The 23234-nt window shown below is 54.1% G+C and overlaps 1 protein-coding gene across 1 annotated transcript in view; it reads right to left on the bottom strand.

The window, feature by feature from the left end:
- RPH3AL (rabphilin 3A like (without C2 domains)) overlaps nt 1–23234 on the bottom strand; it is a 96013-nt gene that overhangs the window by 21154 nt on the left and 51625 nt on the right. Inside the window, 1 exon segment of the mRNA XM_053662740.1 lies at nt 2790–2964. Coding sequence (XP_053518715.1) covers nt 2790–2964 — 175 coding nt within the window.

Genomic DNA, 23234 nt, shown 5'->3' with positions numbered 1-23234 from the left:
CTGGTCCCTGTTTCCCGGGCCTCAAGCTCGGATTTGGCTGGATGGGGTGACATGAGGGCCAGGCCTATGAGACCCGCTTTACCCGGATCACACAATGCAGGTCTGACCCCAACCATCTGCCTGGCACCTGGGCATTGCTGATGGTGGGCCTGGGATGGGGAGAGAAACTGCTTTAAAAGGTGGAAAAACACCAACTGGTGCCCCAGTCGGCAGCGGTCGGGAAAGGCCTGGTGACATCCCTGTGCCACGCTCCCAAGGCTGCTCATGGGGCCCACCTGCTGCCAGGAACCTGGCGGCTTCCAGGAGACCAACCTGAGAAGGAATCAGATGGAAGCTGCAGCCCCTGGAAGCTTGGGGGGCTTCCCAGCGGCACACATGCCGGAGTCCTTCCAGCCACAGACTTGACCTTGAAGCCATGTGAACCACAGAAGGGCTAGTACGGGGCCGACCTCATGGAAGGTTCCGCCCTTGCCTGTAGCCTCAGGGAGGACCTCCTGTAAGGATGGTTTCAGCTGGCCCAGGCCTGCGGTCTCCCACGAGTAGCTGGCAGCCACCCGAGAGCCTCTGTGACTGCACAGCCAAGTCTAGGACGGCCATGGGACCCAAGTGCAACCAGAAAGCACAGATCCTGGCTTGTGCACAGGCTCCATGGAAAGGACAAACACCACTGCCCAAGATCAGGCCAAGAAGAATCGGCCAAGTTGGTGGCTCTCTGGAGCCCTTCCTCACAAACCTCTGACACTTTGGCTTCTGTGCCACAGAACCTCTGCCTTCCTCCTGCCACTCCCGCCACCAGCTCCGCAGCCTGCCCTCACTGTCCCGCTGTCCCTGGGTGAGACCTGTAGGCCACCTGTCGAGCAGAAGGGCCACCTCCTTCTGCTCAGCGCTAACATATGGGTCATCGCGGGGCTGCAATGTGCCTGGCATGGAGCTCTGGGGGGTGGGGGGCTCCCAGCCTGGTGTGCAGAGGGAGACCGAAGTCGCAAAGGGCCTCCACACGGCCTGGCCTCAGTGCAGACTTGGTTAATAAACAGTGCCCACTCTGAGTGTGCGGGTCCCTGGCCTCCTCACCCACGTCATTAAAAGGCCTCCTGTGTCCGTATGGCTGGGGAGGAGCTGCACTGTGCATGCACGTGTGTGCACGTGTGTGCATGCGTGTGCCATGCTGATGCTGGAGCAGACAGGGCAGGGATCTCCCCTCTGGGTGAGGTGGTGGGCCCCGGGGCCCACCGTTCGAACCCCGACAGTGCCCACCAGCTGGTTCCCGCTGTGGGGTCTCTTCCCTCAGTCTGAAGGGCACTGACTCTCCCCGGCAGGCCTGGGAGTGAGGAAAGCCCGGCACCAAGGGTGGAAACAGGGAAGAAGGGAAGAGGGAGCCACTTCTCCAGCAAATCCCCCAGGCTCCCTCCGAGGCGGGCCAGCCCCAGCGGGCCCAGTCCCTGCAAGGGCAGGGAAGGCGAACTCCTGGGAATCAGAAGAGCAGACAGAGTCCTGAAGAATCAGCGGAGACGGCCTGCTGCGGAAGAGCCGAGTGAGGGCCAGGAAGAGGTGTCTGGAGAACAGACGCCAAGCTGTTAACTGCTGGTCATGCTTGGAGGGGCCAACCTACAGGGAATTTTTCCCAGCTAAATGATAGCTTTTGATAACCCTCACAATTTTATAATAAACATGTTGTACTTCTGTAAGAAGAAGAAAACAGCCTAAATGGCACAAAGACAGTTAGCTGCCAGGTGAGAATCCAAAGACAGACACGCTTCAGAGCCCTTGGCAGCAGCTGCATGTCTATTGTCTTTGGTTGAGAAACCCAAGAAAACCCCTGGATCGGGAGGAGCCCCTCACCTCTCTGGCTTCAACTCGTTTAGGACCCTCGGTCCGTGAGTCTTACGCTGAAACGAGGCCCCTCGGGGCAGAAGGACGAGAGCCCAGAGGGCGGGACCCGGCCTCTGGGTCCCAGCCCTGCCACACACCAGCCTTCCTCTGGGCCTCAGGCTGCTCATCTCTCACACGGGCTGCCAAACACCAGCCCCGCCTGCTGTGGAGCCTGCTGTGTGGCCTGGAGCTTTGGAAATAACCGCAAACATTAAAGCATCTTGCAAGCTGTGCGGAGACACCTGCCACACCAGGTACTTTTACATATACCGGGTTTTGCCGGGCATAATGCACACTTTTTTGCCCAAAATTTTGAGGGAAAAAGAAGGATGTGCATTACACATGGGTATACTGATTGCATACCATTGGTATAAGAACCCCGTGTACAGTGTGCACAACACATGGCAAAATATGGTGACTGCCAGTGTGTTGGGGCTCCCCTTCTGAAGGTGGCCCCCTGGGTGCATCCACCACAAATACCAAGGGGCCCTTGGCACAAGGTCATTTTCCTCATTAGGACCCAGAAAGCCCAGAGTCTCCCCTTATTGAGACCCAAGACAAGTGCTAAGAAGAGACGGCACCAGCCTGCCTTAGAAAGACACACTTTCATACTTTGCAAAAAACCTCAGCTGACATCACATTTCTGCAAAGATCTATAGCGCTGCTCTTGGCATTCCCCACCCTCCAATTAGCGCTTGTGTGTGGGATGGCTCCCACAGGATGCAAGCAGTCATGGTGCTGAGGTCCGTCCCGCCACCCGTGGGGGTGCAGGTGGCGAGTCGAGGACACACAGAGGGATGGAACACTGGTGAGAGCCACGTGGAGACTGTGGTGGCCACTGGCCGGGTGCCCGTGGCACTGGCTGGCTGACGGCCTGGGTGTCAGCTGCTACCACGACAGAAGGGGCAAACGGGACCTACCTCTCCCACGGGCCCACGTGTAGACTCGACTGGTCTCCGTGCTTCTGGGCTCTTGCTCTGCCGGCTCCACAGGCAAAGGTCGCAAGTGGGGGTCATCGGCCCGGCCGGGGGTCTTCAGGGGCAGGATGTACTTGGGCAGCCCTTTGTAGAACCAGGCCCCTGACCTCTTCCAGACCTGAGCAGGGGGAGACAGCTGCTCAGCGCGCAGAATGCAGAGCCGCCCCTCACACCACGAACCCACGCCGGCCCACCTCCCCTCCTGGTGCAAAGCTGGACAGTGCTCAGTAGATGCCACCTGCGACCTCCTGCCCGCCCCTCCCCCTTGGGACTCTGGAGGCTGGAGGAGGAGGCTGGCCAGGCACCACACAGCACTGGAAGCTGTCAGGACAGCAACTCGGAATGAGACAACCTGCAGCGGGCGACGGGAGGGCTGGAGTCTCAGAGAAGGCCACAGAGCAGAATCAGAGCTGCCACCCAGACAAGGGCCCGAACTCAATGCCTACTTCACACGACACCCAGGGCCACTCTCCTCTTCTCCGGGGGAGGAGATACACTTGTGGTCTCTAATGAGAGTGGGAATGTGTGAAGGAACGACATGACCTTTTCGGGGAACAGGAAGCCTTGGCGGTTTGAGTCTTGGACCTGTCACCCCGCAGCTGAGAGCTGGGAACACTCCCTGACCCTCAATTTCGTCACCTGTAGGCGGACATGGGCACAGTGTCCATCTCACAAGGCGGCTGTGGGGCTCGGACTCACAAAGGACATCGGCCCAGTGCAGGGCACAGCGGGCCGCTGGACAAAACGGACGGATGCTCATGACTGTCGTTGTCCCCCTCAGCCTCTCACCCGACACACGGGGACAACTTCACCGCCTGTGGACCGAGTCTGCTGCTTGACAGGGGGAAGGGAACCTCAGAGGGCCAGGTCTGCCCCGATTCCCTCTCGGACAGTGTCCCCACTCCCCAAGCTTCCTCTGTGCCTCCTCGGTGCAGCGGCTGCTACCAGGGGCGACTCAAATCCAAATGAAAGAGAAACCAAAGGGCCCCAATGACACATGCTGGGAAGTACTAGGTGGGGCCCAGCTCTGTCACTGCGGGAACGTGCTCCGGGTCCCCTAACCGGGTGGAAGGACACACGACGCTTCCCACAGGGAACCGTCCAGCAAGCTTTCCCTGAGAAACTCAGCCCCCGTCGCGGGTGTGTGTCGCTGTGCAGCACTGACGGATGCTCCCGGAGTGACGAGCATCCCTGCTCCCCGCGGCCAGCAGCCCCCGCTTTACACCCCAGAGTGCCAGACACAGGACCAGAGTCCAACGGGTCCCTGGTGGGAGTCACTCACCCCTCCCGCCCAGCTCCCCTCTGCAGAAGGGCCATCTGGAGGGGTGCAGGCTGCACGGAGCCCCCTTCTGATTCTCTCTCCCATACCTAACTATTTCTCTGAATTGCTAACGCACGCATGTGATCCAAAATTCACAAAATACACAATTAAAAAGTCTCCTCCCCTGGTCCCAGAGGCATCTGGTGCAATAGTCTTTGAGGAAGTGCTATTATTATTCCCACCTTCCAGATGGAGAAACCGAGGCTCTGACTTATGAAGCCACTTGCCCCAGGCCAGACTGGAGGCCAGAGTCTCAACCCAAAAGTTTACAGACCCGAAGTAGCAGCGCACTGAGTTGTGTCTGAGCGGTGAATCAATCCCCGGTGGTGGGGGGTGGGCTGGGATGGGAGTAAAACACAGAAAACTGTACTTGAACAATTCAATAAACTTAAAAAATCCCCAGTGGGTTCTCCTCGTGGACACTAAGTATCCTGCAGAGTGGACACGTAGAGGGGAGGGAAGTGCCACACAGGGGGGGATAACTACCATAAGTAGCAGCTGCCCAGGCCACCCTGTCCCTAGGAGCTGTTGCGTAGCTCCTGAGAACAGGGGCCCCCGCCGGAGGTGATGGGCTCACTCCACCTACTTCTGCAAAGCGAAGTAGGCTCATCTGGGCCGGCTCACTGTCAGCGTCAGCGTGAGCTCGGGCTTTGCCTGCCCTCCCCTGAGCGCACTGGCCCCTGCCCCCAGCACGGGCTGGGCTTCCTGGGGGCGGGCAGAGGCCACATGAAGCAAGCCCCTGAGAGCCTCGTGTGACCAGCGGGGCCGGGGTTGGCTGCGGACCGGCACCACACTGCCTCCCCACCCCTGCCATGGAAACGGCTTTGTCTTTCTTCTTCCTGAGGTGAGACACACATACATAGGTGATAAAACCAGGACAACAACAAAAAAGTAAAATGGATAAACTTTAGGTCACTCATAACGTTAACACACAGAGGGAGCCCTGTTTAACACGATGCTGTGAACTTTCTGGGCATAGACGTAATTTTTTTTAAAGAACAGCATCATGTAGAAGCAGGGATGTCAAACCCATTTTCACCGGGGGCCACATCAGCCTCACGGTTGCCTTCAAAGAGCAGAAACAATTTTAGGAGCTCGGCGCTGCCACAGGGTAGAAACAAGGTGTCGGGCCGATAAACCAAGGTGGGGGGCCCTGTGTTTGCCACCCCATGCTGCAGAGGCGAACGGTTTCTGCCCCCACTCGGCTCTGTGTCCCAGCAGCCCCTCTGTTCATAAGTGACCGTCTGCAGACTCACACTCTAATGGCCCCTGGTTTGGATCACACTTAACTAAACTGGTCCCACACCAAGGGACATTGACGCTCTTGTCCATTTTCCACTCTGTGAGCAGCGCCGCGGCCACCACCTTGCACACATGGCATCAGACGCGGGTCCGTCACCACCTGAGGGAACATTCTGGGGGTGGAACGACCAAGTCAAGGGACGTGTGTACATTTAGATGGTGATACATTTTCCCCCCGGAAAAGAACGTTGAATGCCCATTGGGGCGCTAAGTGTCTGCTGTACTGCATTTCCTGGTGGGATCCGGGGTCTGGTCTGGAAGACCCTGCAGTGGCTGTGGGGTGGTGGGCTTGGGGGTGGCCTTGTCAGGTCCTGAGGTCACTAGAATGAGGTGCGGGGGAGGATGGGGACCCTGCTGCCACCCCTGGGGCACAGTCCCCTTGTGCCTGGCCAGAGTGGACGGGACACCCTGAGGGAGACTCAGAGATGTGGCTCACTCTTCCTTCCTGTGTGGCTTTCATCAGGAGGGACCAAGAAGCGCGGCAGAGCAGTGTCTGGGGAGGCCAGCAGGCCGAGCACACCACGAGCACTCCGTGAGCCCGCGGTCGCCGCCGCCGCCGCCGCGCGTCTCCTGCCGAGCTGGGGCTGTTGCGCCGGCTCGAGAGCATGCATGCTTCTTTCTCTCCCTTTAATTAAACAATGTGCAGTTGTGCCCTGGCTGGTGTGGCTCAGTGGGCTGGGCATCGTCCATAGAGCAAAACGTTGCCAGTCAGGGCGCAGGCCTGGGTGGTGGGTTCGATCCCCAGTCTGGGTGTGTGCAAGGGGCAACCAATCTATGCTCTTCTCTCTTTCTCTTTCTCCCTTCCTTCCCCTCTAAGAATAAATAATCTTTTAAAATATGTTCAATTGTGTTGAAATACGCATAACATGAAATTTACCGTCTTAATCATTTCTCAATGCACAGTTCAGGGGTGTAAAGTACATTCATGTTGTTGACTCGCCCGTCTTTGGAAGTCTTTTTATCTTAAAACCTTAAATTCCTGCTCATTAAACAACCCCATTCCCCTCTCCCCACCGCCCCTGGGGACCACTCTTCTACTTTCTGTCCCTATGAACTTGACTACTCTAGTTCCCTCACATGAGTAGAATCAGACAGTACCTGTCTTTTTGACATACATACAGTATTTGGCTTACTTCACTCAGTATAATGTCCTCGAGGTTTACCCATGTTGCATCATGTATCAGACTTTCTCCTTCCTTTTTCAGACTGAATAATTTTCCCTTGCCTGTTACACCACGTTTCGTCCATCCATCCAACACTTGGGTTGCTTCCACCCTGGTCTGGTCCTTTCACGTTCATCTGTCTCTCCCTCGTGACCCTCCCACCCAGGAGGGAGGGTCAGGGTGTTTTGCTCACCACTGTGCCTTCAAGCTCCCCGCACACTCCTGACACAGTAGGTGCTCAGTAAACACCGCTGAACAGCTGAACTGGTGGTGTGGGATGTCCCCTGGAATGTGGCCCGACCCATAAAATCTGCCGCCTTCCTGGGGAAGTGGGCTGAGGGCTTCACCCAAGTTCAAATAGATTTACTGCGTCAGATTAAAAGAAGGATAAAGAGGAAGTGCCCAGCAAGGCATGCCAGTGCAGAGCAAGCTCCAGTGAACATCCCTGACCATGAACTCCACAGCATGAGGCGGCTGCGTGTTCCCAGCCCCTCCCCCAGCACCAGTGCGACCCACAGCCCCGGCTGCCCCTGCCCGACCTGGTACCTTACAGTCAGGGCCCCTTACCATCAGCTTCACCTCTGGTTGCAACAACCCATCTTCAACCCACACCCTCAGTACTTAAAAAACACTGAGCAGCCCGGTGCTTTTGGAAAACACAATAAAGAGAACAGGATTTAAACTATTAGGTCGAATTGCATGAAACTGCTGACATTCAATGTTTTTAATGGTATTCAACCACTTTTGACCTATAAGCCCCCAGTCAATTTCATACAATTTGCCCCGATATTTACGCTCAGCAGAGGCAATGCCCCCAGGGGTCTGCCAGGCCTGCAGTGTGTCCCCAGGGCCCAGGGGCTGGTCAGTTATTCCCCGAGTCCCTGTAACGTGGGGCCTGGACCCTGTCTGCTTCCCGGGGGTTAGCACTGTGTCCAGGGGAGGGCCTGACGCCATCGCCGCGGCAGAGACCTGACCAGGCTGGACTGGCCGGTGATCCTGCACCAGCTCGAGGAGCGAACACAGGTGCACCACCTGGTATGGAGGGCGCACCTGGGTGGAGGTGCGAAAAACACACTGTGCGTGTGTTTGGGGAAATGCCTACCCCACAGAGAGCAGGACTGGTGAGGTGCGGCGTGAGAAGTCCCAGCTGGGCTGAGTTAGAAGCAGCCATTTCTCCTCCCCTGGTGCCAATCTGAGCGCATCCTCTGGCCTTCTCTGGCCTCGATGCCCATTCCCTTGCCCTACAAAACGCACAGCAGTAGCTTTTAATCACGTGGTTTCTGCTCCCTCTATCCAGGCCCATCACCCACTGCCAGCGTCACTGCCTGGCTCCTTCCCCCAGCACAGTGGCAGGAAAAGCCCTGTATGCGAATTAACTCCCACCCCACCCTATCTGGGGCCACAGATCAGAAAAGGTTCACCACTGGAAGAAGCTGTGTGATTCTGCAAAGCCCCTCTCTGCTCCCCACGTGTGGTTTGCTGTGATAAGGCCAGCAAAGCAGCCAGCCTTGAAAATGCCATTTCGAGAGAAAAGACCCTCGCAGCCGCCACGGCACCTGCCTGGGGCGGCCGATGGCACTGCATCTCCCCACAGCACCCCTCTGCGTTCTGCTTCCAGGTTTTCATTCCGGTTTCAGCTCACGGCCAAACCTGACTGCAGACACTGATGGCTATTAGCCAAGCTGTTCCTAGGGAATTTTAATTACCATGATAACAATCGCTAATCACTGGCATTTCCTAAGTGGCTGTGGCTGGAGAAGATGGTAATTGCCAGGCCCTACTGGAAAGAAGGGGAGGCCTAGGGGACCAGCCACTGGGGAGAATGGGGAGGGGGAGGGGATGCCAACCTCTGTCCCAGCCTAGTGCTCCTCCCCTGGTGTGTGTTCCCGGCTCCCATGCCGTTAGGGCTGCACCTGCAGGGCCTGGGGGAGGGGTCCAGGCTCTCCAGCCCTCGCCCCACTGGTCTGAGCAGGGGGACAGTCTGTGGCCTTTGCACATGCTGCTCCTTCTACCTGGGGTGCCCTTCGTCCTTGGCTCCATCAAGCAGTGACATTCCCCCAGGAAGCCTCGCGTGCCACCTTGTGTGAAACCGAGTGCCTCTGCTGAGCTCCCGGAGGCCACCCTGTGCTGCGGGTCTTTGCTTCACCCGGCCAGCAGCTGTGAGCTCTTCGAGGGCAGGGCTGTGTTGGCGCCACCCCCCAATTCCCCGGACCCAGCGAGGAGCCTGTGTGTGGCAGGGATGTTGAGGACTGACTGACTGACCAAGCGAAGAAGGTGAAGCAAAGAACTGTCCCCAGGGGACAGAAGGTGGGGTCTCCAGGGAGACTGCATTCTCCCTGCCTGACAGGCTCCAGGCTGGCCCATCTTGAGATGCCTTGGGAAATGGCCTTTTGCAGAGGGTCTTCTTGCTTACACTTTGGTCGCTTTAACCACCATCAATAAAGCAACAAACAACGGTGCTGGCGAGGGTGGAGAGAAAAGGGAACCCGAGTGCACTGCTGGAGGAAATGCAGACTGGTGCAGCCACTGTGGAAAGCAGTATGGAGTTTCTTCAGGAAACTAAAAATGGAACTGCCATCTGACCCAGTGAGCTCACTTCTGGGAACATATCCTAAGAATCCTGAAACACTAATCAGAAAGAAAATATGCACCCCTGCGTTCATAGCAGTGTTAATTATAACAGCCAAGATCAGCAGATGAGCGGAGGGAAAAGCTGTGGTACATTAAGGAACTCTTACCCTTCGGGACAGCATGGATGGACCTGGAGAACATTATGCTAAGTGAAATGAGCCAGTCAGAGAAAGACAAATACTGTATGATCTGACTCATATGTGCAAGCTAATGAACAAAATACAACCAGAGGCATGGACACATGGAGCAGACTAACAGATCCCAGACGGGAGGGGGTGGGGAACTGGAAGAGATTAGCCAAAGACATACATGCATGTATGCACAGCCCGTGGGCACAGACAGCAATGTGGTAAAGGCGGGGGTGGCGGCTGGGTGGGGGTGGGCAAAGCGGGGAATTCAGGACATCTGTAACAGCGTCGATAATAAAATAAAAATAAAATAAAATAAAATAAAAAGGGCTTTTAAAGGGTCAACCCACCTTGGCAGAGAGGCAGCATGGCCCCCCCTACCGCATTACCTGAACATAGATAGACAGAGAGAGAGAGAGAGAGAGAGCTGGCCTCTCAGGAACTCTGAACTCTGAAGCATGGCCAACAAGACCCCAAGATCTCTGCCAGGCACCCCTCCCTCGGCCTTGTCTCCCACCTTCTCCTGCTTCTCTGGATCAACCAGGCACAGCCACTCCCATTCCTAACCATGTAAGCTGTCTCTTCCCCCCGGGCCTTTGCACATGCTGTTCTTTCTCTTCCCTAGACTGGGATAAGGAAGTTCAGACTATTTTAATCCAGAAGCTTCCGGGTCTCCCACTGCTGAGTGGGGGACAGGATGTGTCTCCAAAACACACACTGTCACGTTTGCCTACTTACATGCCTGTTTCTTTCCCGCATGAGATCAAAAGCTCCACGGGCCTCCCAGGATGCCCGGCCCAGGCCCGCACGTGCTAGGCATCGAACAAGCACCTGTCGGCAGAGACTCCTGAACATGCCCACATTTCAAGGCTTTAAGCAACTCAGTTTACCTAAGAGCAGCTTGGCTCCCAGAGACGGCTATGGACTGAATCGTGCCTCACCCCCAAATTCATACGTTGACATCCGAACCCCCAATGTGACGGTGTTTGGAGGTGAGGCCTTTGGGACACAATCAGGATTAGCTGAGGTCATGAGGGTGGGCCCCATGATGGGACTCACGGCCTTACAAGGAGAGACACTGGAGAGCTTGCTTCTCTCCCCATGTGGGGACACAAGGCAGCAGCAGCCAAGTACAAGGCAGGAAGGGAGCTCTCAGCAGGAACCCAATCCAAAGCACCTTGATCTGGGGCTTCCAGGCTCCAGAACTGTGAGAAACAGACTCCAGTTGTTTAAGCCCCACGTCCCCACAGGCAGTCTGTCCTGGCAGCCCATGCCGAGTGGGACGATGGGAGCAGCTGCTACTGTTTTAGTAGATAAAACACGGCCCCAAATTACTTTCCTCTCCCGCCATCGAGAGGTGGAGCCTGTTTCTCCAGGATCTTGAATCTGGCCTAGGCTTCTGACTCGCTTTGGCCAACAGAATGTGGCAGAAGTAACATGTGACTTCTGACCTGGCAGCCAGAGGCCTGGCCACTTGGAACACCACTGCCATCAGGTGGTAGAACCTCGTCTAGGGTCCCAGAGGAGGGGAGACCACCCGGAAGGAAGGAAGACACCCTGGCCAGCGGCCAGCCCCTTGCCAGCAATGGGACCGTCCCCTGGAGTCCAGCCCCAGCTGCAGAGTTGTGGGCAAATAAAGGTTGTTGTTTTAAGCTGTTTAAGCCTCCACACTTCTGGCAGGATATCCGCCCCATTTAGACACTTCTAGAAAAAGAAATAATCAGACAGGCTGCTAATTAATTGAGTACAGTAGGCAAGTTAAATTCAGGGACCTAAACTGTACAGCCATTTGTCAAATATGAAACACTGTGAAGAAGGAACAACTGGAGGGTAATCAAAGGCTCCCGGAAATTAAAAATACTTCGCAGGAATATGAAAATGCAAGATAAAGCATGGATGATAGAAATGAGGAAGTCTGGGATCTGGAACATAAAGATGAAGAAACAGAAAAACATGAAAGAAGTAAGACACACAAATGCCCGACCTGGGGAGCAAACTCCTAGTAACAGGCTTCCCAGAAAGAGAAAGCAATACACAAACAATTCCCGGAGCTGAAGGAGGACATGAGTCTTCAGTCTTCAGGTTTATATAAAATATAAGGCAGGAAAAACAAAAAGTAAAAAGCGATAGACATATATTCATAAAGTTAGTTATAAATATAAAAAGATCCCAGAAGCATCCAGAAAGAAAAAGCAGGTGTCCTCCAAAGAAACCCAGAACAGCATCAGACTTCTCATTGGCAACACTTGGATGCTAAACAACTCTGCACCTAGAATCTATCAGTCAAACTATCAATCACACACGAGGGCAGAGTAGAGACATTTAGACTTGCACACCTCCAAGTTTCCCTTGCACATTCCCTTCTTAAGAAATTACTTAAGGATGAGCTCCAGCAAAACCCAGGTGGAAAACAAGAAAGAGGAAGACAGAGGCTCCCAGAGACAGTGTCTCCAGCTCAGGGGGCGAATTGAAGGGAAATCCCATGAAAGTAGCTGTTAGGAATTAGCGTTAGGCTACAGCCGGGAGAGGGTCTGACGGACTGGAAAAGGGAAGGCTCTGCACAACGGAAGGCTAGATGAAGAAGCTGTGTAGAAGGACGTATGGTTTCATTACTCTTTGGTCAATGAGGAAAAAGGGCAATAAAATGCTCCAAGGAAAACTACAAACCATACCAGGAAGTCATGGCCCCGTTCCTGGGTAAACTGAAACACGACCTGGCTCTATGAAACAAGGAGTTAAAAAGGGTTCCACGTGATCATGATGCGAGGGACACTTTCCTTTGCATGGTCCAGGGGTCAAGGAAGTTAGTAAAATGCAATCCTCGCATATCATTTGACCTTGAGGTGTTTGATGTTTACAAAATAATAAAAAAATTAATCCCTAATAAGTATTGAGCACTTGCACGCATCAAGCACCGTTTCAAAAATGTTATATATACCTTATTTAACTCTCACACAACCCTGAGACAGGCACCACCATCGGCTCCATTTTTCAGGGGAGGAAAGTGGATGCAGGGGAAACTCGTGGCGCTCGGGCTAGCACAGAGCTCTGGATGGAGCCCAGGCAGCGGCTCCGGGCCTGTCCCCTAACCCTCACTCGGAGGCACGTCCAGCTTTGCGAACTTAAATGCTATTTATTGGTAGTCAGCTCTTAGAACTGACCTGGAGACAAAGTGTTCTGTGTTTTTTTAGATTCAATATTTGTCCCTTTGGTTCCCATTCACCAAAGGAGAAACATAAGGAAAGTACCTGAAGTCCATTGGTGGTAGATTAAGGAGCCGGCAGAAAGCAAAGCAGGGAAATCTCTGGGGACGGAGAAAAAGCAAAATGGAGAAACGAGTTCACGCTGGTGGGCGCAGGGTCACTAATAATGAACATTTACAGTGCATAGAGCTCATATTCGGGGGAACAAATAAACAATGAGGGGCTCTGGGGTCTCCAGCTGTGGTGTGATGAGGGTACCCTGACATTTCAAAGGAATGTTATCCTAGATGCCTAAGAACAACTGGCAGGGCTCACATAAGGTAAAGACTGACGTATGCTTGGCCCTGGCTGGTGTGGCTCAGTGGACTGAGCACCAGCCTGCAAACCAAAGGGTCACTGGTTTGATTCCCAGTCAGGGCACATGCCTGGGTTGCAGGCCAGGTCTCCAGTAGGGGGCGTGCGAGAGGCAACCATACATTGATGTTTCTCTCCCTCTCTTTCTGACCTCCCTTCCCCTCTGTCTAAAAATAAATTTAAACAATTTTTTTGAAAAAAGACTGCCCTTTGCTAAGAAGCTGCAGGCCTAGGATGTGACCACCCGCTACGACCTGCCCAGTTGGAACCTGTGATCAGACCATCCTGTGTGGTTACTCTCAGTTACCCAGCCTGTAAGGCCTGCGATGCAGGGGCCCCTCCTGCCCATCCAGCTTGTCGGGATTAGTATATGGCTCCTTTTCCCGTTCCTAGCTGATAGCTCAGGAAAGGAAAAGAAATCAGTAGTTAAAATTTCTTTCTGTAGTGGAACAAGATAGGAAAAGACCTAGTCAAATTACGGTGAGTTCGAGAACACAGCACGAGTCCACACCACTGAAACTTCTGACCCAAAGGAAAACAGGCCCCCTCGGATGTCACTGTACTCACCCAGCCCCCAGGGTCGGAGTTTTGACAATGGGGGGGGGGGGGGAGCTGGACAGTTTTCAAAGGGGGCCAGGGCTTCCCAGCAGTAAGCCCGGCAGAGCTGGGTCCCTGGAAAAGCGGGAAGGGGCCCTCCTGCCGTGCTGCTGGTCTGTTTGTCGCAGGGGCTGCTGCTCTCAGACTGGGGGCGGCACAGTCTGACCAGGTTTCCGTGGTGACAAGCTGAGTGTGAGAAGCCATGATTACGGCCAAGGACAACAAGCGGAGAGGAAGGAGATGCAAGATGTGCTAAGGCAACAAACACATCCGATTTTAGTACAATTCTGCCTCAGAAATACTGTCTGCTGCTCAAACCAGCTTGGGGCCATCCTACCTTACAGTTCTGACAGGGAGCTGGTTACCTGCTGCCCTACTCAGCTCGGATGGAGACTCGGAATCTCACAGTGTGCATGGCTGGGGCAGGGATGTGACTGCATATTCGTCCGGTGGGGCAGGAACACGTCGAAAGGTAGCCCAGGAAGGACCTGCCCCCCACTTGCCTAGGAGGGCACCTCCACCTGCCCTGCAGTCCGCAACACGGCTGGGATTCTTATCCCAGGAAGGGCCCGGGGACTGGCAACAGCAGAAAACAGGGTGCACCTGGTCTTCCTAAAAAGTTGCTCCAAAGTATAGTTGAGTTGACCAACAGATGAATTAAAATAAAAAGCTCCAGAATGGGGGACTCATCGTACCAGAAAATTAGGTGAGCAATGAACTGCATTAAAGACAGAATGCAGTCTAAATAGCTAATATAAATACAACTACAAAGTAGTAAAAATGTGAAAGAAGTGATGCTTAAAAAAAGATATAAAATAATCAGTTAATAATAATAATCTGACCCCAAATTCCAGAGTGTCTCAAGGAAAAGTAAGAAGTGGCTGGGGAAAAAAAAAGCACTGGGTTCCTCATTCTTTTTTTTTTTCTTTTAAGATTTCATTTATTTTTAGAGAGAGGGGAAGGGAAGGAGAAAGAGAGGAAGAGAAATATCAGTGTGTGGTTGCCTCTCATGCACCCACTACTGGGAACCTGGCCTGCAACCCAGGCATGTGCCCTGACTGGGAATCAAACCAATGACCCTTTGGTTCACAGGCTGGCACTCAATCCATTGAGTCACCCCAGCCAGGGCTGGGTTCCTCATTCTTAAAGGCAAGGGGCTGGGCAGAAACAGTATCTATTACCACGTGATAGACAAATACTGGTTTCAAAAATTTTAAATTATAAAACTAGAAAAAACATTTATCATACTTGAAATACTTGATTTTCTACTGTGTTTCTTTTTCTTTCCCTTCTTCCCTGCCTCTCCCTACCCTGCTATTTTGTTCTATTTTTTTCCCTCGTTCTTGTCTTTTTTTCTTCTGGGGGAATTGAGTTCAGAGCAGCCAGCTTCTCTCATAGCTTGCTTCCCCTCCTTCAGAAAGATGAAGCTCACCAAGGACTTCTGAATAGGGAGTTAGTGAAAAGGTATTCATTCATTCAAACGACATTTACTCAGCCCCATCCTGCGTCAAGACTGGGCTAGAGAAAGATCGAGTGTTCTGGTAGATGGGTGGCCCCGTGGCATGAATCCACAAAGGGCTGACGTCCGTGGCTCTGTTCTCCTCTGCCACATAAGAGCTCTGCTCTCCAGGCTACTCTGTTCAGGGGTGGGTTCCCAGTCTGCGGTGCCCGGCGCCAGCAAACAATCCCTAGCCCGCCTCTGAGGGCTGTGAGAAGCACCGGGCACTGGTGCAGGGCAGGGCTCCCCTCCACCCCATCGTCAGGTTGTGACTCTGCACTAACCCCTTCTCAAGTGCTACCTCAGAACCCACGTGGTCATGGAAATCAAAGTGAGACCCCTCCCAGGAGCACTTGTGTGTTTGCACTTTGATGGACATCACTTTAAAACCTCAGGTGTGTGTGTCCCAGCCAGGGGACGGGCAGGAAATGAAGGCCCAGCAAAGGCAGGGTGCACAGGGCCCCTTCTTCCAACCCCCGGGCAGCTCCGTGCTCAGCCCGAGAGCAATGAGCCCACGCCAGGGCCTGAGCAAATTTTCTCTGCATTTCAAGTGGGTTTTCAAGCAAGCAGGTCAGCCTGGCAGGCTGGCAATTGCCATCACAGTGGAAAGGAAAAAACGCAGGGAGGAGAAAAATACTCTGCGGGTGCTGTTTTCTTGGCCAATAATTTAAACACTTCAGCTGGATTGTTTTAGAACCATAGGGAGTGCTTTGGCTTCCGTTAACCCCTGTGGACGAGCTGGATCCTGCGACACTTCTGCACAATTACCACTGAGCAGCCTTTGCCATCTTCGGAGGGAGGTGACAGTCAATGATGTCTCTCCATGGCCGCGGGGCTGCGTGCCCTGGGCCCGGGAGAACCTCTAGGGCGGGCAAGAGGGGCAGGCCCGCCTCCAGCCTCCATCGCTGGCCTCACCCCCTTCTCACTGTTTGAGCTCAGGGTCTGTGTCCTGAGTGTCGCCCCCCCCCCCACCTCCTTGCATTACCAACGAGCCTTTGATCCCTCCTGGTTCTCCCTTTGTTCAGAGTGGTCTTGCATGAGCCACAAATCCATGCAGGCTAAGGATGCTCTCACTACTGGTCTTAATTTACTTGCTTTGTTGATGTTGCCTGTATGCCTCCTCTCACTCTTCATTTGCATGCAGCATGAAATCCCTTTGAATCCCAAATATTAACGCTCTTCCCTGTTCCAACACATCTGAGAGAGGGCGAACGTGTTACCGCCGTGTTTGGCTGCGAGGCCGGCCTCTGTTCCCAGATGGAGTGGGCCTCGCGCAGGAAATGAATAGCGCTGGATCAGAGAATTGGACAGGCCGATTGTGCCCAGCCAGGTCTTTTCAGAAGAGCTTTGTGATTTTGATTCAATTCCCGGAACAACAAACATCCTATGTTTAAACACAGTCTCAGAAACATATTCCAAAGCCAACGTGAACCCATTTCTGGGCTGACCCCGGCTGGGCTAGCGGGCCGGGCCAGGGACAGTCTTGAATCAGAGATGCTTTCTTTGGTTCTGGATTTGATTATTGCTCCATTTCCAACGGGTCCTGCTCCTCTTTGGGGAAAACCTGTAATGCTGAGATTTCACTGCCTCTGTCTCTTCCACCTTCATCATGGGCTCCTTTATTGCTCCCTGCTCCCTTCCGGGGGATTTTAAAGGTTTTTCTCCATTTCGCTGATTCAAGCTTTTGGGGGCCTGATTTCAGTGGTCTCCTGTCATCTTTTGGGTATGTGCCTGTGAAATCCAGCGAGCACACGGAAGTGTGTGAAAATGAAGTACATTTCAAAGAACCAAATTCAAGCAAACACCTGTGAACGCATCAAGAAATGGAATATTACCAAATCTGAGAGGAAGCCCACCCTCTTGTGTACGGCAACTTCGTGCTTTTCTTTCTATTTTAAAAGTCCACGTGTCTGTGCATTTCTAAATAAAATATTTATTATTACCTGTTTTCGAACATCGTATGTTTGAATCATTGTGTATTCTTTGGTGACTTGTTTTCTTTTCAATTGCTCATTGTATTTTTAATCCTTCCTTTGATGAATTTAGCTGCAGTTCTTTCATGGCCGTGTGTTATTTCATAACTGCAATTTACCTGCCCATCCCACTGTGAAAGGGCGTTTGGGTTGCTTCCAGTTTTTTCCTCTTACAAAAGCTGTTGCCACGTGCACCCTTGCTCACACGTCCTGGGGAGGATGTGAGAATTTCCTTAGGGTGCAGCTAGGAGTGGGGTGCTAGGAGGAGTTTCATTCATAGGGGGTGACAGGCGCCGCGTGGAGATGAACCGGCCGGGCCTCCCACTGAACGGGCCTCTCTGACTTGGTCTGCAAACAGGGAGCGTGCGGAGCTGGCTGGCACCACAGCGCAGCCCTCCAGTCAGTGCAGGGTTGGGAGCGGCAGGCAAAGCTCACGGGTCAAGGGGACAACCACCAGGTGCTGGGAGCCAAAGCCAGGTTCAGAGATGCACTTAGATGACAGTCAGGGCCAGGCTGGGCTTCAGCTGTGAGTACGTTAGCCCGTCTGGGATGTAACGACACACAGGGTCGTGACGAGAGAAGTGGGCAGGACCTGCTCTGGCAACGGGAGGGAGCCGGGCTGAGGGACCAGCTCCACTCATCTGTCCCGTCTTTCTCCAGCCTCCAGGCCGGCCTGTCAGAGGAAGGCTGAGGGCTTATTCCCTCCTGAAGGGGGTGGTCACAGGCTTGGTGGAAAGCAGGGGGGAGAATCTGGTCTAGTGGCAAGAGCCTGTATGACAGCCCAGAGTCAAATCTCAGCTCTGCTGTGCCACCGGGGACTTGTCACTTAAGGTCCCAGAGCTTCTGTTCGGCTAGAAAATGGGGACAAAGAGCCCCTGACCTCTCCGTACCAGGGGATGATCCCAAACAATACCATTTCTCTTCTGCTTCCTTTTTTCATGGAGGAATTTCTTGTCACCACAGTTATTTCCTTTGGAGAAGGGATTGGTAGGTTTTTGCAGGACTGGGTACCACCTAGAGCAGGGGTGTCAAACTCATTTTCACTGGGGGCCACATTAGCCTCGCAGTTGCCTTCAAAGGGCTGAATGTAATTTTAGGACCGGATAAATGTAACCGCTCCTTAACAGTTAAGCGACCCTCGGCACTGCCGCCGGGTAGAAACAAAGTAACCGGGCCAGATAAAACTAGGTGGAGGGTCGGTTCGGCCTGTGGGCCTTGTGTTTGCCACCTGTGACCTAGGAGCTTAACTACTTCCTGGAGGATGGAGCCACACTGTACTCCCCAGTGTCCAATTTCAAGACAGCTGGCTAAGGGGAGGGGCGAAATTGTGCCAGCCAATGTCACTGGGCATCTGCAAAATAATTAAAAACCTGAGCAGGAAGATCTCATGATGCAACATTTTATTCCGATTAATGCAAGAAAACAACCAGATTCAGATGTCTGCACTCTAGCTTTTTGCCCATTTCCCGAGGGGCACGAACAAGAGGGTATCTGAGCAGGTAAAACAGGCTGTGGGGCCCTAACAGGGCGTGAGTGGGGGGGTGGGGAGGGTGAGTTGGGTTGTGGCGTCAGGACGCTGTAACACCACCGCACCTACAGGGACAGGGAAGCCGCTCCGCACTTCTTTTTTTTTTTTTTAATTTTTAGACAGAGGGGTGGGGGAGGAGAGAGAGGGAAAAACATCAATGTGTGCTTGCCTCTTGTGTGGCCCCTACCGGCGACCTGGCCCGCAGCCCAGGCATGTGCCCTGACTGGGAATCTAACCATGGACCCACTGGTTCACAGGCCGGTGCTCAATCCACGGAGCCACACCAGCCAGGGCCGCACCTTGTTATTCTCAAGGTTGGTCACACAGCCTGCTGAGCACCCACCCGGGTGGCTGAGCAAGGGGCGGGGCAGTGGTGAGACAGCCACACACTCGGAGGTCTGGGCCGTGTTCCTGATGGGCCGGGGGTCTTTGTATTGGAACACCTTGACCCACAACCCTTTTCTCCATGGCCCACGAGCATCCTGGGACCAACCCGCCCCTCCCATGCCTGCCTCGGGGAGCCTAGGACCCCACCCTGGGCCGCTCCATCCCTGGAGAGCCTCCCCGCCACCCCTCGCATCTTACCTTCTCACAGAGAGCCACCCTGGCCAGTAGCCCCTCCCCCTTTTTAATGTGGTAAAATATACATAACACACAATTTAGCCTTCTAGCCACTTTTTCTATGTGGTCCGGGGACACTACGTTCACACTGATGCGCTACTGTGACCTCCTTCATCTCCCCAAACCGCCGCCCTGTGCCCATTGAAGGGTAACCCCTCATTCTCAGCCCCGCCCCCGGCGACCACCGTTCTACTCCAGTCTCCGGGAGTGTGACTGCTCAGGGACCTCGGATAAGTGGAACTGTACGGCATTTGCCTTTCTGTGACGGGCTTATTTCACTTTGCGTAATGTCCTCAAAGTTCGCCCACATCTTGTAGCCTGCGTCAGCGTTCCCTCCCTTTTTAAGGTTGAACAACAGGAATGATTGATATCCATGGTACTTCTGTCTGTCCAGTCACTCGACAGTGGATGCTTGGGTTGCTTCCACCTTTTGGGAGTAATGCTGCAGTGAACGGGGTGGGCGAATGTCTGTTTCGGTCCCTGTTTTCGGTTCTTCGGGGCGTTTACCCAGAAGCAGACTTGTGACATCACTCCTTGTTCGAGGAACCGCCTTGCTGTCTTCCACGTGGCTGCACTGCTTCTCGCTCCCGCCAGCGGCACACAAGGGTCCAGGTCCCCTCGGTCCTCACCAGCACTTGTTATTTCCTGCTTTTCATGTGTGAGCCCCCTTCACGGGCGTGAGGTGGCAGCTGGCTCACCTTGAACGCCACAGCCTCCCTCCACACCCTGCCTCCACCCAGCCCGCCTGGTCCCTCCCCCTGCTCTACTCTTTCTTCTTCCCACTCAGCACCTAACGTACTATAATCTTTGCTCATCTATTAGTTTGGTTATGTTCACTGTCTGTTCCCTCTCTCCTGCCCCAGCCCCTGCTAGAATGCAAACTCAAGGCAGCAGCATTTGGCTGCTTTGTTCACTGCAATTTTCCAAGGGCCTAAAACAGTGCCCTGCATGTAGTAAGTGCTCAGTAACTATTATATATGAATGAATGAATGAATGAATGAATGAATGAATGAATGAAAAGAGAGTTGTTAGAAGGTGTTTTGGAGGTAAACACACCTTTGGCTCCATCAATTATTAACCTGGTGTTTTTGGGCAAGTGACCTTTCTCTAAGCCTCAGTTTCCCTATCTGTGGCCTGGGGGTGATACCCCACTGGGCTCCGGTGAGGAGGGAAGCCAGACAGTCACTGCCTGGCCCACAGTGGGGACTCAGTGAATGTCCACCACTCAGTGCCAGACGGGATCCTCCTGGTGTGCACGGGTGGGTCAGTTGGGTCGGAGGACGAGCACAGCAGTGAGAAAGGCAGTTCCCTCTTGGACTCGACAGCATCTCAGAAAGGAAGGAAGTTCTTTCTCCAATGCACGGACACAGGCCCAGGTAGGCACCCCAGACGTGGGGCAGGAGGGGTGAGAGACTGCCCTGCCCCCCCTTGGGAGGAAGGGGGGACTGGTCGGCCGCAGGAGTCTCTTCCTGTAGCTACTTCCACGTGTGTGGGAGGCCAGGGGCCTGCTCTGAGAGTGGGTCTGCCTGGCAGAGCCGGGAGTGTGGGAGGTGACCAACACACTGAAGAGGTGTGACCATCCGGGTCTGCTAGGGACACCGTGACAGCAACTCAGAATGAGCTAGACACAGATGGCAAAGAGCTCAGGCAGCTACCCACCCGCCCACCCGAGCGCTGGCCCCCCATTCTTGACTGTGCTCGCGGGCCTCGGGAGGGGACCCTCTGGTAAAGCTGTTTGCAGCAAAAATCCAAACTGCAAGTAACAGCAGGACCAGGAGAAAACTAGCGTGGGGAAGCAGATGGCAGCCTGCACCGAGCCCAGGCTGCCCGCCAGAGAGGCAGGTGCCACAGGGATGCTGGGCTCGGCCGGCAGGGCTGCTTCCCACGGGCGCTGGCTGGGAGGGGTGGCGCCCCTGCTTCGCCCGGCCTCCTGCAGGCCTGAGCCCAGGTGGACTCCCCCGGGGGCCCTAACTGGGCCACTGGTCGCGCTCCAGGCTGGGCTGCTTGGAGATGTTTTGAAGATCCCCACATGAAGCCACTTCCCTACTTTACAAACTCTTCCCACAGTCCATCAACAAGCAGAAGGGAGGGGCCGGGAGGCAGGACTGCAGACCCACCAGCCACAGCACGGTGAGACCCCAGCCCCCAGCCGGGGCCATCTGTCATAAGGCTACCGGGAAAATCAAAAGCGCCCTGCTGGGAAGAGATTCTAAGGTGATCTGAACAAGGAACCAGCTTTCCTTCTTGCAAACGTCTCTTTCAGTCAACAGTCATTTCCTGTGCCCCTTTGATATGCAAAGCACTGCAGGAAGCACCCGAGCGCTGGTGCGGACGGCCTTGGCGCCGAGGACGACGTCAGGAAGCCTGTGGACCTGGGGAGGCTGAGCCTCTGCCGAGCAGAGAACTGTGATCTAATTGTATTAATCAGCTTTCAGATACTTACAAACTGGCCTTCGCCCCTTTCCAGCGCACCCCTCAGAGAACGCCTGCATCCTCCCAGAAGCCTTCTTACTTCAAAGATACCTTTTAGAAAGGCTGGGGGGATGCTTTCAAGACTCCTGGGGAATCCATGTTCCAATTAACTTTTCCACTGATTACAGTATAACTTTCAATGAGTCACTTTGTTGTTTTTAATGAATGGGGTTAAAGGTTAAACAGCAAGTGAAATGAGTTTCTGGAGAAGCCTGACGCAGCTCCCCACCCCCAACTTCGCACAAACACCCTGTGAAAGTGGAAAGAAAGGGCGCACACACACTGGCACAGGAGGGACCAGACGTCCACCTACAGGCAGGCAGTCTCGCCCCCGACACAGGGAAGTGCGCTGGATGGAAAGGGCGTCTCTGCCCACCTGGGCCCTCACCGCCTGGCAGGGACCAGGGTGCAGGGTCCAAGCCCCTTCATGGCCAGCCTTCCTGGCATGGCAAGCCTGGCATGTCGGTTTCTGGTGCCACAGAGGCGTTTGTCCTTCCTCCTCTAACCCTGTCTTTATCCTTGGGATAAACAAGGACAATAGGAAATGGCCAGGCGGCAGCGGGAAGGAGCTGGAACGGGGCGCTGCCTCTGGGAAGGCGCGTGACTTGCAGGACAGCTCAGTAGGGGCGGCAGGGAGAGGCAGGAAGAACCAAGGAAACAGCACCAACGGAGGCTGCCCACGTCCACGTCCACCCCAGTTCTAAAGGCCAGGGACCAGGTCACGGCACAGTCACAGGTGCCCCCCTGTGCAGCACAGCATCCCAGGTAGGATCCTGGGCAAAGGAAGGGGCGGCGAGAGGTGTGCGTGCTGCCTCTGGTAAACCCTGGGTCTGGGTCTGGGTCTGTGGCACTCACAGCACCCCATGTGCCAGACATAAATGCACGCACTCCAGGCGAAACACGGGAATCCGCCAAAGTCAGGCAAAAAAAAAAAAAAAAAGGAATCAGTGATGTGGGAAAGGAGCTTTACGACTTTTCAGAGTGGAGGGAAAAAAACTGATTGGGTAGAAGATGATGGATACAGAAGACAGAGTGGAAACGCCATTTTCAAATCCAACGTACCCCCGAGAGAAGAATGAGAATGTTCAGGAACAAAGTAATAAGTAAACGCAAAATTAAAAAGCTTTCCTGAATCAAAAATCCACATGTGTCTGTTCTACGCAAAAATCAATGAAAATGACCTAGACAGAGCAAGGCAGAAATTTTAATTTCCATATGTACTGGGGCAACGTAGGTTTGCAGCTGTTTGTATGGGATATCATACAAGGATAAATAACGGTACGAGAGGAAACCATGTTCCGTGTACTCACAGCTGCACACCTACTTTTGCACACACACGGCCCCCCAGCCCCTGCCAGCCTATTCAAAGGGGAATCGGAGCAGAAGCCCAGCCTCCGACTCCTCCCCAGGTCTCTGTTCCTGCCTTGAAAACAACACCGCGCTAGGCATCAGCTCCTCTCATCCTGTCTTCTCCTTCTCCCAACTTGGACATCGCGGGCTTCCCTGAACGGTCGCCTCTGCTGCATCCTCGGAACTGGGGACAGCTGTCTGGTTCCCAGGTCCTTCTCGGTCGGGGTTCTCCGGGTGACTGCCCGAT

Source organism: Artibeus jamaicensis, unplaced genomic scaffold (assembly GCF_021234435.1).
Source record: "Artibeus jamaicensis isolate MK-2021 breed Jamaican fruit bat unplaced genomic scaffold, CSHL_Jam_final contig_2790, whole genome shotgun sequence".
NCBI lineage: Eukaryota > Metazoa > Chordata > Mammalia > Chiroptera > Phyllostomidae > Artibeus > Artibeus jamaicensis.
Note: the sequence above shows the minus strand (reverse complement) of the source record. Positions and strands in the feature narration are given on the sequence as shown.